Source organism: Arvicanthis niloticus, chromosome 16, assembly GCF_011762505.2.
Source record: "Arvicanthis niloticus isolate mArvNil1 chromosome 16, mArvNil1.pat.X, whole genome shotgun sequence".
NCBI lineage: Eukaryota > Metazoa > Chordata > Mammalia > Rodentia > Muridae > Arvicanthis > Arvicanthis niloticus.
The window spans coordinates 69,442,634-69,455,819 of NC_047673.1; the positions used below are offsets into that span (position 1 = coordinate 69,442,634).

Below are 13,186 nucleotides of genomic sequence, written 5' to 3' on the forward strand. Positions count from 1 at the left end.
CACTATATATATACATATGTATACACACACACACACACACACACACACACACACACACATATATATATATATATATATACAATATATAAATATCTGCCTATTTTAGACACACCCACAAATCTGGGTGGCGCCTTCCATTTGTGGAAGATGAAACGGTGCAATTCCCAGGAGAAGGGATTCTAGAATAACGAAGGCATACCTGGAGTTCTAGATTTTCCTTTTGCTTCTCAATAGCTTGGAAGAGCTCTTCACACACTCTTGGAACAATACCCTTGTTTGTGCCAAAGCCAACCATGGAGTAGCTTTTTCCAGAGCCGGTCTGGCCGTAGGCCAGGAGAGTAGCATTGTAGCCTCGCCAGGCACTGTCTAGAATTCCCCTTCCGATATCATGGAAGACATCACTCTAGAAAGGAAACTGCTGAGTGTCACCAGTGGCGGCAGTAACTCCCTTGAGTGTTTCTTCAGCACACATATGCATTTGTGCACACACTCACCCAACACAGCCCCCTCCACAGAACCACTTTCCTCTGCCTCTCAAGTATTGTGATTGAAGGTGTGAGTCACCACTACCCATTGAGAAAACATTTTTAAAAGTAGAATCAAATAATGCTTGTGCCCACAATTGTTCAAAAGACAGGGTATGGCCTGCCTCCTTTCCTTACTGGTCACAAGCAATGCAGCAATAGCTCTCAAAAAGTAAAACAGGGAGTATCCTGGGACTGTTTGTCAACACACGCACACACACACACACACACACACACACACACACACACACACACATTTATAGAATTTATATTATTCTTAATTCTGAGGAAGACACAATACCAACACCAGTCTAATTTGCTAAGGGAAAATTTACAATAACCAATTCTAATACTATTTATTTCTTACAGAAAGAACTAAAAAAGCAGTGTGCCTTTAATATCAGCATCCAAGAGGCAGAGGCAGCGGATCTCTGTGAGTTTGAGGCCAGCCTCATTTATATAGTAAGTTCTAGGCTAGCCAGGGCTAAATAAAGAGATGCTGTATCAAAAATAAATAAACAAACAAAACAAGCAAACAAAGGAAATAAAGAGTTATTGTACTGTGAAGACTGTGTGATCTCCAGGGTTAACAGAATGTGGTCTATAGGTTTCAAGAACACTGTGTCTGCCGGGCAGTGGTGGCGCACGCCTTTAATCCCAGCACTTGGGAGGCAGAGGCAGGTGGATTTCTGAGTTTGAAGCCAGCCTGGTCTACAGAGTGAGTTCCAGGATAGCCAGAGTAACCCTGTCTTGAAAAAACAAAAAGCAAAACAAAAACAAAAAAAGAACACTGTCTATACTTTTACTCAAAATGTATTTGAAAATGAAGTTATCTGGCGCACGCGTTTACTCCCAGCACTTGGGAGGCAGAGGCAGGCGGATTTCTGAGTTCGAGGCCAGCCTGGTCTACAGAGTGAGTTCCAGGACAGCCAGGGCTACACAGAGAAACCCTGTCTCGAAAAACAAAAAAAAAAAAAAAAAAAAGAAAATGAAGTTATCTGCGGCTCTTTTAAAAAGGTTTGTGTGTGTGTGTGTGTGTGTGTGTGTGTGTGTGTGTGTGTGTGTGTGTGTGTGTGTGCAGATGCCCTTGGATGCCAGAGGAGGGTGTTGGATGCCCTGGAGCTGGAGTCACAGGTGCCAGAGCAGCAGCACTGCTACCCATTGAGCATCCGTCTGTCTATCTCAGTCTACAGTTGTTTCCAAGCACTCGGTCAACCTCAGGAGTGATTGCCAAGTTTAGTAATTGTGCTGTCCTTTCTACGTAATGCTTAGAAATTTAGAAATTTTTGTTGTTGTTCTCAGTTAAAAATTTTTAAATTACATTTTAATTTACTTATTTTGTGTTCATGTGCAAATTTGTGTGTGCATGCGTGGAATTCAGAGGCAACTTGTAGGAGTTGTTTTTCTCCTTTTTCCATTGTTGATCCCAGGGATTGAACTCAGGTCGACAGGCATGGTGGGGATTCCATCTCACCAGCCCTTGTCCTCCTCTTTTATAAATTGAAATTTTCAAATAATGTAAAATGTTGCTAAGTCAAGTCCTCAGTAAGGAATAGAATCATTTTATAAAAATTTTAGTGGTATAGTCTTCCACTGGGACACATTCTGGCTATCATCTGTAAGCTAAAAAAAATTTTTTTTGGTACATCTTCTAGTTACATTTTAAGTTTCTTGCCACTCACCACTCTTATGAGCAAACAGGAGAAAGAGCTCTCTTCACTGTGCTTCATGGCGCTAGCCAGCTTTTCATTGTTAAAATACCCAAGGCAATCAGTTTATAAAGGGGAAAACTGGCTTGGGATCATGATTTCAACTCATGTTCAATTAACCCCATTGCAGTGACTCCGTCATGATACAATGTGTCATGGCAGAAGCAAAGGACAGAGACTTAGCCATCTCCTGATTGAAAGAAGATGGGCAGGGTCCCCGCATCTCCTTCAAGGACATGCTGGTGCCCAGAACCTCTCCTCTAGCTCCTGCTTCTCAAAAGCACCGTAAGCCAAGGAGCAAGGCTTGAGATTCACATGGCTTCTGAGTATCCCAACTGCAGGTCCTCATGCTCAGGCAGCAAGTGTTTCACCAACTGAGCCACCTCCCTGCTCTGGCATGGACAATATTGAAGCGTTTATAGCACGTTAGACAAGGAAATACAATATACAAAATGTACCACTGGCATTTCTAAGCTACTTACCTGGCTTGCGAATTTACTAGTTGGATCAGATGCAATAAGGACACCATCTTCATCCTTTTGAAATCCATCGTGAGACCAATATGTCAGGTCAAAGGTAAAGGTCTTCACACGGTCTTCATTCTTAGGGTCCTGGATGGTGATGCTTCGGGAATGCGTGGAGATCACACATTTGCTTCCCGAGTTCTTTTCTCTCTGTAGTCAGGTTATAAATTCAGAATCATAGTAATTTCTGTTGGGTGAAGTCACTTGTCCCGACCACTTGTGGTGGTTTGAGTAAGAATGCCCCCCCCCCCATGGGCTTATATTTGAATTTTTGTTTTCCAGTTGGTGGAACTGTATAGGAAGGATTAAGTGTGGCTTTGTTGGAAGAGGTGTATCACTAGGGGTGGGTTTGGAAGTTTCAAACTCTCTCTCTCTCTCTCTCTCTCTCTCTCTCTCTCTCTCTCTCTCTTTCTCTCTCTCTCTCTCTCTCTCCCCCTCTCCCCCTCTCCCCCTCTCCCCCTCTCCCCCTCTCCCTCTCCCTCTCTCTGGATATGCCATGGGCTTTGATACGTCTCCAATGACACACCTCCTCCAACAAAACCCACTCCAGACTCAGCTTCAGTTTCTCTGCTTCTAACTTGCCAGTAAGATGCAAGCACTCAGCTACTGCTCCAACATCATGCCTGCTTGCCTGCTGTCATGCTCCTGGTCACGATGATCATGGACTCAACCCTTTGAAACTATAAGCAAGCCTCCAATGAAGTACTTTCCTTTTCAGTTACCTTGGTCACAGTGTCTCATCACAGTATAGGGCAGTGAGAAAGACTGATTTATAAACCCGCTTCTTTGACCAGAGTTGTAGAATCTGCCCAGGCCTGGCTTCTGCTAGCAGGGTTCATTCTGTGCAACCCCAGTCTCTACTTCCTTTTGTCTCATGGCACTTCATATATTGGGAGTGGATTCTTTTTTGGAACAATTGGTAAGCCAACCAGAAAACTGAGAAAGTGGATAAAAGATAGAAGCCTGAGTAAGAGGCCACACAAGTCAGATATATAGTTCTGTGTGTGGGGTACGCCCTGTACGGTAGATGCTGCAACCTTCCTAATGATTACGCATATACACCAAAGGCATTGCAGGTTTCTGAGCTGTTTGCCAAATGCCACTTGTGCCACTGTCAAAGGGGCATGGAGTGTCTTGCCACTGTAGTGAGGTTGTTGCTGTGGGCTGGATGACCACCAATGACCAATGGCTATGGAGAAAAGAGCTAAAGACTCAGAAGACTTGCTAGGGAAATGGAAGGCTAGGCTGCTTTGTGCAGTGGGTAAAAATGGAAGAGGAATAAGGTGGAGCCCCCACCTCATCGACGCAGCAGGACGTGGATACTAGAACCCTGGAAGGGAGTAAGGAGGAGCTTGGGATTGAAGGAAATGAGAGCTGAGACTCTCACCCACACCTGATTGTTGTTCTTCTGTGACTATTAACAAGGTGTGTGATGCTAGAGACAGAAATCAGGACTTAATAGCAGCATTCATAGACATATAGCAAATTCTCTTAAACAAGTGTTCCTGTGAGTCTCACCTCCTGAGTGAGCCCGTCCTGGGATATGGGAGTGGCATTTCTGAGAGGAGATATGGAGCTGAGAGTATCACCCATCATCTGGCCTGACAGATCCAAGGAACTCAGTCCACTGCAGATTTATCCTTGTGGCCATGAGAGGCATGGGCAGATGAGAGGTGTGGCAGGGCAGGTAGCTCAGGGCTGAGTCTTCTATGGGAATTGTGCATGGATAGGGGAAACCACTTATGCCTAGGCATTTCAAGGGTCTAGGAAATCCATTTTTACTATATTTCATTTTTAATGAGCGTATAATGTATAACGTGTATATATATGTGTATGCATGTGTATGTATATGTATGATGTATTGTGTGTGTGGTGTGTGTGATCAGAGGACAACTTTTAGGAATCATTTTGCTCCTACTGGGGGCTCTAGGGATCAAACATGTCACCAGACTCTGCACAATCTCTTTTTTACCCATTGTTTGAATGCTGGGGCCCCAGTTGATTGAACTGTTTGGGATTAGGAGGTGTTTCAAAAGCCTCATCATTCCAGTTGGCTTCCTCTCTCTGCCTTGTGGTTACCTCAACATGTGAGCGCTTAGCTACTGCCCCAGTGCCAGGCCTGCCTGCCTCCTGCCATACTCCCTCCTGTGATGGGCATGGCCTCTACTGCCCCCTGGAATCCTGAGTCCTCAAATTAAATGCTTCCTCAGTTGCCTTGGTCATGGTGTTTCATCATGGTGATGGAATAGGAACTAAGCCCAGTTTACAACGTGGACAAGGCTGTTGTTGGCCTGGGAGAAACTGCACACCATTTCATACATAACACTTGACAAGAGAAAGGGACAGGCAAACTTGAGCGGAGGCGGTGGATGGGTGGCACTTGGGGTAAAAACAGGAATGGTGTGGTGTGATTTGCTCCATTGCTGAACTCCAGAAAAATGATAACCCAACGTGATTTTGGTAGCCTAAGAGGAAGGAATAAGCCCAAACCATTCTCACCTCCCCCATCTGCTGCCCCAGAGGGGACGAAGTTTCTTGTGGGGCATAGGAACAGGTAGTCAATGGAATTCCAGATAATAAGAGGTGGAGCCGAGATTTAGTTTCAGAATGAGTGGGTCACACAGTCCTCCCAAGGAGCCCCTTGCTCTGGTGGACCCTTTCTAGGGCCATGCAAAGTAATTGGTGGAAGTGGGGGGTAAGACCATCAGAGTAACACAAGTGTTGGTGACCCCAAAACTAGGGCAGCACCTCCATTCTATTTTGTACTAATATCCTTGCTCCTTGAGGACATTCTGGAAGTAGGCACTGACAACTGAACCTGAGTCCTGCACAACAGCCAGTGTTTTATATATACACTGAGCCGTCTCCTGCTGCCTGGACTCTTCTCTTTAGAACTGCACTTTCTGGCAGTCATAGTAACAAAACTTCACTGGTCACAGTGGGCAAGGACAAGCCTTCTATAATAAAAAGGGGAGACAGCAGGCTCCAGTGGTTGCACTGGGCACAGAACAGCACTCTATGTGGCAAGCTTCCTACAGAACATCCTCTGCGGAACCTGTGGAGAGGTTTCGGTCCAGTTCTTTGGATTCTTCTGACTCGTGGGTAGGCAGATGTGCCTATGTGGGCTAGGTAGCATGGGGCACAGGCAAGGGAAAGAGGCGGTCCTGGGCACATGAGATCTCACCAGCAGTGTTTCCATAAAACTAACATGTGAGCGCAGCCTGGCATGTTCTCATTATGTGACTTAAGTCTGGTCAGGAACTCAATTCTCCCACCTTAGCATTCTACGTTGGGGTCACTGACACGTCTGCGTGGCAAGACCTCCTTTTAAGATAAACATTTCTTGGTGTTTCATGTAGCACAAGCTGGCCTTGAATGTACAACATAGCCAAGGATAACTGAGCTTCTGGTAGGCTGCCTCGCCTCATTTCATCCAGTGCTGGTGAGCTAGCCTAGGGATTCATTGGCAAGCAAGCACTCTTAGCAACTGACATCTCTGACCCACCCCCACATGTATTAAAAACAGATACCACACATTTTTATTTACCAAACTGCACTGGTTTAAATAATTATTAACTTGACAGTATTTTCTCTTGTCAGTTTTTTTTATTGTGCTACTTGTACCAAGGAATGAAATAAAATGTTTACTAAATTATGCTTAGATCTTTGTTATTCATTTGACAAATTCATTTAAATAAGTTTAATATTTCATAAATGACAAGCAGCTTAAATACAAATTTAGTAACTATCATTAAAAAATTAATAAAATCAGGCAGTAATTGTCAACAAGGCAATGAGCATGGACTGACCTGGCTGAAAGGCCGCACACGAACGGCCACCCTCACACTGTCCCTGCCCGGCACAGGCATCTCCCCCGGTTTCTCATTCTCCATGATGCCAGTCCACAGGAAAGTAACACACAAAAGAGCATTGCTCACGAAGACACCCAAAGCTCAGCTGACAAAGGCAGTCTGCTTTTAGGTATCGATTATTAAGCGTCCATTCATTACACACTATCAATTACCTGTCATAAATTATTTGACAACACTTATTTATTGATGAACATCATGGCGTCCATCAGGCGCCATGACTAACGGTGCACACTCACACTGCAGAAAAGGGTGTTCGTTCCTCTTTCCTGACATCTGCTCTCACTCTTCCACTCTTTGTAACCTGTGCCTGAGGTCCTGAATACTAAAGCGGCTTCTGTGACTCAGTCACAAGCTCTCTTGAAGCACAGGCAGTCTAGAGCTTGCTGGACTCCTCAACGTTAGGCACACACCAGGTGCACCGTTTTACATTTCTTTCTCAAATCCTTCCATGAGGTTGCTAAGACGCAGTGAAACCGGTCGATCTAACCTGGATAATTAGTCTCTGAATTGAGACAAGATAGTCCTTAAGTTACTGAACAAGAAATGCCAGCACAGGAAACGAATGCAGTACTGGAAAATTACTCATTTGAGGTAGATTACACAAAATTGTAAAACTACAAAAAGGCAAAGTTATACGCCCACAATTCAAATTCAACACAGTATCAGGCAAAGCCCAATGAGTACATGTAATGATTAGAGTCAGAGGAATAGCAACAAAGTGCATACATTATAAAACAGCAACGTTAAAAATAATTAATAGTCAATCACCCTCATTTTAAGACAATTCTAGTATCTTAACTGGAAAGAAAATGAACAAATGTCTAGTAGCATATAAAATTACAACTAAAACAGAAATCCCCTCTCAAAAATCTAACAGACACACAGTGTGTACTTTACAGTAGTTTATTTAACATCCCAATGATAAGCCATATTTACATATTATATAAACGTATGAAGTATTATAAAATGCCTGGACTACAAGAACTGCACTCCATATGGAGTTACTTTACTTATTTACTTGCTTACAAAATTGTACAATTTATATAAAGTATTTCCATCCAAATTGGGTGACTTTTAATAATCCACACAAATACTGATGACTTTTACAAACAAGTGCATGTTAAAATCTTGGGCTAAAAATTACAGCATTTTCCTGCGTAAAATTTGCTTTGGAAAAGAAGATGGCTTCTTTCTGCCCCTTCCAAGAGTTTTCCCTGCTACTTCTGCAGTTTTTCTTGGCTTGCTGATCTTTATTTCATCCACCGGACTTGCCAAAGGAGAAACCAGCTTAATTTCTACAGGGGGAGGTGACCAAGAACTTCCTTTTCCCGTGTTTCTGAAAGAAAGATACAGTCAAGTAGGGATGGGCACGATGTGCTGCCTTGTCTAGTGCTTCCCCCTCACAGAGCCCTGGTGAGCCGAGGAGTCCGAGTGCAGCTGTGGTGGACTTGCAGGCAGTGGTAACGTTCCCACCCCACCCCACCCCATGTGTGCTCACACAGATACTTAGCCATGGATGTGTATAAAACACTGCTGCTACAAGGATGGCCCGAGTACCTATAGTCAGCTCATGGGATGAGAGCAGCAGACCCACCAACTTATAAACAGTAGCAAGTGGTGAGTCTGTGTATCATGAACATATACAAAGGCAATTTACATGCGAGCAGTGTCGTAAGTCAACTGGATCACATTTATGAATTAACCTGTATTTTCATTCAATTTAGCCTTGCCTAAGTACAGCATGAGAATCCTGCTACGCAAAGGTATCTCAAATGGGCTCATTTACCACAGTACTGAAACAGCTGTGGGACTTTAATTAATGAAGAGGCCAACTATCTTCTCTTCCAACCACGCCAAGTGGACAATAAACCCTACATTTTCACTCTGTGGAGAATGCTACCTTCAAGTGCTGAGCTCTACCAATGTCAAGGGGCCACCCCGTGTGAGAAGCGACCTCATCCTTCCTAGCAGCTCCTCCTGGTTCTAAGGGTGAATGGAGAGACCGGAGCGGATGCTGCTTACCTGCTCGCTTTTGTCTTTGCAGTCCTGCTTCTTTTTGGTTTTTGTTCTATGACTTCTAATGGTTTAGGGTCACTCTCCTATGGGTTAGAAATTAAAATATATAAACTGTTTAAGCAATTAAGACTTTTGATTTTCTAGACAGGGTTTCTCTATTTCTGTCTCTGTGTAGTCCTGGCTGTCCTGGAACACATTTTGTAGACTAGGTTGGTCTCAAACTCAGAGATCCACCTTCTTCTGCTTCCCGAGTGCTAGGACCACTACTGTCTGGCTGGAAACATTTAAAGTGCTGAGTATCCTGCTCAGACAATGAGTCAAGTACTGTAAAACCCCCTAGGTCCTACACAGAGCCCTCTGGATGGTCTAGACTAGATGGTTTTCTCCTTAACCCACACTGTACCCAATCCTGTTTTGTCAGCATTCACTCTGCATGCTTCTACCGTCCACCCTGTTACCACATCTTTGGCTCTGAGTCCAGGCTCTCTCCATCTTGTAGGCACAGGGTCACCAAAGATGGCTTTCTTCCTTTCTAGAATGCTTTCCACAGAAACTACTTAAAACCTACACATGGCTACTTGTAGCCACCACCTTGCCATGTTTCTGAATCCCTGCAGCTGGTGTGTTTTCTGCCAGAAAGGCCTCTCCCCTCCACTTCTTTATCTATAGAGGCATTTGGGCAGAGATGACTTTACTCAGCACATAGTAAATTACCTTGCTTTAAAAATATTTATTATTTTTATTTCATGTGTATGAGTATTTTGGGGGCATGTGTACCACATGCATGTCTGGCATCCCAGGAAGCTAGAAGAGAATGCTGGATCCCCAGAAACCGGAGTTAGAGGTTGTGATCTGGGACCTGAACCAAGTCCTCTGCAAGAACAGCTAGTACAATTAACTGCTGAGCCTTCTCTCTGGACCACATGCATCTTTAAATAAATTTATTTTTCAATTGATTTACTTAGGAAAAAAAATTTAAAAAAATCACTTAAAAATCCTTTTAATCTCAGGTCTCAGAAGCCCGAGGCAAGATCATAATTCCCAGACAATCCTGAAGTATACAGTCTATTTCAAACATACAAACAAACAAATGATCTAGTAAGCACAGAGGATGTTTTAATAAATATGTACTCATGCCTTCCTTACCAGTTCACCTAGAAGCTTGGAAGTATTAGATGTACTTTTCTGCCTGGTTCTCAAGGCAGGAGGGGAAACAACAAACTGAGAAGATAAATCTGACACCAATTCTTTCAGTTGTGCCGCAGCCTCCATGTTCTCAGCTAAAGACAAGTGGGAAACAAACAAAACATTGACCTGTAACTATATCTGGATACAAAATAACAAAGGCAATCATATCTACAGCAGCAAAAATTCTGGAAGAAATAGTGCGTATTAGAAAGACACCCAACAAAGACAACACAGCATATACACTCATCACCCAAGTCAGGAGACAGAAGTAAAGGCAAAAACATCCCCTTATTTAAGCCATGAGTAGTTTAGGCTTCAAAACAACTGCTATTCCATCATAAAGATGAAGCTCCAGGCTGCATGGCGGTGCTACTGCTCTTTGCTTGACCCTCAGCTCCTCTTAGGAGCTGAATGAATCCCATCTGTTGTGTGAGTCTCCATTTCTAGATGAGGTTTTCATTACACAGTAAATTTTATTCATAAGCGCATTCATTTGCAAAGAAGAGTCTCCCCGGGCGGTGGTGGCAGACGCCTTTAATCCCAGAGGCAAGCGGATTTCTGAGTTCGAGGCCAGCCTGGTCTACAGAGTGAGTTCCAGGACAGCCAGGGCTACACAGAGAAACCCTGTCTCGAAAAACCAAAAAAAAAAAAAAAAAAAAAAAAAAAAAAAAAAAAAAAAAAGTCTCAAACTTTAAAACCTCATTGGAAGGTGGTCACACACACCTTTAATCCCAGCACTCGAGGTGGAGGCAGGCAGATCTCTGAGTTCAAGGTCTACAGATGGAGCTCCAGAACAGCCAGGACTATTAAAAGAGAAACCATGTCTTGAAACTCAAAAAACCTAAACAAAACCCTTTCTTTTTTTTTTTTTCGAGACAGGGTTTCTCTGTATAGTCCTGGCTGTCCTGGAACTCACTCTGTAGACCAGGCTGGCCTCGAACTCAGAAATCCACCTGCCTCTGCCTCCCAGGTGCTGGGATTAAAGGCGTGTGCCACCACTGCCCGGCTCAACAAAACCCTTTCTAGCTATCTTATTATGAGCGACTCATTCTAATGGGGGTGGGGAGTAGTTCATAAAAGTTAAAGCTGAAAGATAGTAGGAGGCTATATATAACACACATGGCTAGTTTAACCATTCCCCAATTGAATCGTACAAAGTTAAAATTTAAAAAAGAAGGCAAAGTCACGGAGGAGCCAGCTACGAGGAAAGGGGTGAAAGGGTAAGGGAGGAGAGCTGAGGATGATCAAAATGTTATGTACATATATAAAAATGTGAAACGAAATATATATATATAAATAAAATTACTACATGTAATCAAAGACATTTTAAAAATAACCAATGTGCCAGGGTGGGGGGGGCACCAGCTCAGAGGAAAAGGGGAGGGGGAAGGATCAAGGGAAGGGGTGACAGGGAAGCGGGGCAACCAGAGGGATGTAAAGTGCGTAATATAAAGAAATGTAGCACGTAGACTTTTAAACAGTACCCCATAGCAATGTACTGTGATTACAGAAGCAGCACAGAGATTACATGCCAGACTCCGAACTCACTACCCAGGCCTCAGCTAATAAAAAGTAGGATACAGATGACAATTATCTCAGTAAAGATCAGAACAATCCGCCACATATAGCAAGTGCTTTATAAACAAGTTCGGTATGGTTTGCACATCACTGAGACAGAGAGACAAATAGACAGAGACAAATAGACCACTGACCAACATCAGACATCAAGTCTTACTAGTATGACTTCTGCTGGGCATGAAGGCCCAACCCTATAGTTCCAGCAGGAGGTAGGGGTAAGAAAATGACAAGTTTGGGGCCCAGCTGGCCTGATTCTCTCTCTCAAATAAAACAAAGCAAAACACCCCCACTACTCACAAAAACAAAAACAAAAACAAAAAAGAAAACAACCAAACCAAACAAACAACAAAATCCCCAAACCCACAAACCCAAACTCTAACCCAAACTCGTCTGACCCTTTGTGTGTGCACTCTTGTTTAGACGCAGGAGTGTGTCTATGGAGGTCAGAGGACAGCCTTCCTTCAGGGCTGGTCCCCAGGTGTCTTCCATCTGTTGGCTGATGTAAGTCTTTCACTGGAACTTCCACTAGGCCAGGCTACTTGGCTCACAAGCATCCTCCCTCTCCTTTCCTTCCCCCACCGCTGGGCTATGCCATGCCAGTTTTTTACATAGATTGTGGGGATCCAAACTCAGGGTTTCAAGGTTGAGAGTCAAATGATTAACTGATTTGAGTCATCTCCCTAACCCGGAAAAGCCATGGCTCTTAACAAGAGAAAAGCATCAGCAGCATTAGACAACTTCACTACCAGCTTATGAGGAGCAGAAATCACATGTCAGGCCGCTGACGGCAAGGCACCCTTCCTACTGTTAAAATACAAATCTATATTCACAACTTTCTAGGCTGCCTGGAGCAACATCATCTTGGCTTTCTCAGAGCACCCCGGTCTCCAGTTAAGTTTCCTCACATACTTCTAGAACTAAGAAGAGTTTAGATAGTAGTGGGAGTACATGCCTGTAATCCCAGCACTTGGGACGCAGAGGCAGGTGAATCTCTGTGAATTTGAGGCCAGCCTGGTCTACAGAGCTAGTTCTAGGGTCGCCAAAGTTACAATGAGAAACCCAGTCTCAAAAATACCAAAAAGAAATTTAAGAATTTAGTATCATATTCAAAATGTTTGGCCTAGTCATGGTTTCTTTTACACGCCTCTTTTAGGGCATACATGAAATTTTACTATCTGTGAGACAATGCCTCATCTATCTCTGCAAACTGCTGAAAACATTTCAATGAACAGTATTAGTTAGGATTAAAAAGTTACTTCAAACAAAATGAGATGCCGACTCTCAAGTATCTGCAGTAACTCCAGCTACCCTAATACAAGGTGCCTCTTCTACCACAGGAAGCCTGAAAACACGAACATATCTCACAGGAGGATGTACACTACTACTCCTGAGAAGTATGAGATAATGAAATGCCACATGTGACCCAATTACAATGTAATACATGCTTAGGGCTTTGAAGACTATGAGTATCTGGGACTGGGGGGCTGCGGAGAGGACTGTGGGTAAGATGACTGCTGTGTAGGCGTGAGGACCTGCGTTCAGATCCCTGCACACATGTAAAATGCTGGACAAAGTGTTAAGGGTCTACATTCTCAGTGCTAGAGGCACAAATGAGAGGATCCGGAGGGTCTGCTGACCAGGCGGTTTAGCCAACTGCTGAGTTCCAGGTTCATTGGAAGCCACCAATGGTCTATCTCGGTCCATCTCTGGCTTCCACAGAGGCTAGTGAAGCTGCTCTAACATATACCTCTACCACGAGGTTCTGAAACTGATCA

The 13,186-nt window shown here is 43.7% G+C and overlaps 2 protein-coding genes across 3 annotated transcripts in view; both read right to left on the reverse strand.

Moving 5' to 3' along the window:
• LOC117721452 (kinesin-like protein KIF28) overlaps positions 1–7,360 on the reverse strand; it is a 54,537-nt gene extending 47,177 nt beyond the window's left edge. Inside the window, exons 1-3 of the mRNA XM_034520099.2 lie at positions 6,567–7,360; positions 2,716–2,907; positions 200–403 (exon numbers count right to left, since the gene is read on the reverse strand). Of these exons, the coding sequence (XP_034375990.1) occupies positions 200–403; positions 2,716–2,907; positions 6,567–6,650 (480 nt within the window). The 5' untranslated portion in view covers positions 6,651–7,360. The remainder of the gene's footprint in view (positions 1–199; positions 404–2,715; positions 2,908–6,566) is intronic.
• Positions 7,361–7,516: 156 nt separating this feature from the next.
• Positions 7,517–13,186, reverse strand: part of Ahctf1 (AT-hook containing transcription factor 1) — a 55,500-nt gene continuing 49,830 nt past the window's right edge. For both annotated transcript variants that reach the window (XM_034520097.2, XM_076914594.1), the window contains exons 34-36: positions 9,792–9,925; positions 8,652–8,728; positions 7,517–7,965 (exon numbers count right to left, since the gene is read on the reverse strand). In XM_034520097.2, the coding sequence (XP_034375988.1) occupies positions 7,770–7,965; positions 8,652–8,728; positions 9,792–9,925 (407 nt within the window). In that variant the 3' untranslated portion in view covers positions 7,517–7,769. The remainder of the gene's footprint in view (positions 7,966–8,651; positions 8,729–9,791; positions 9,926–13,186) is intronic.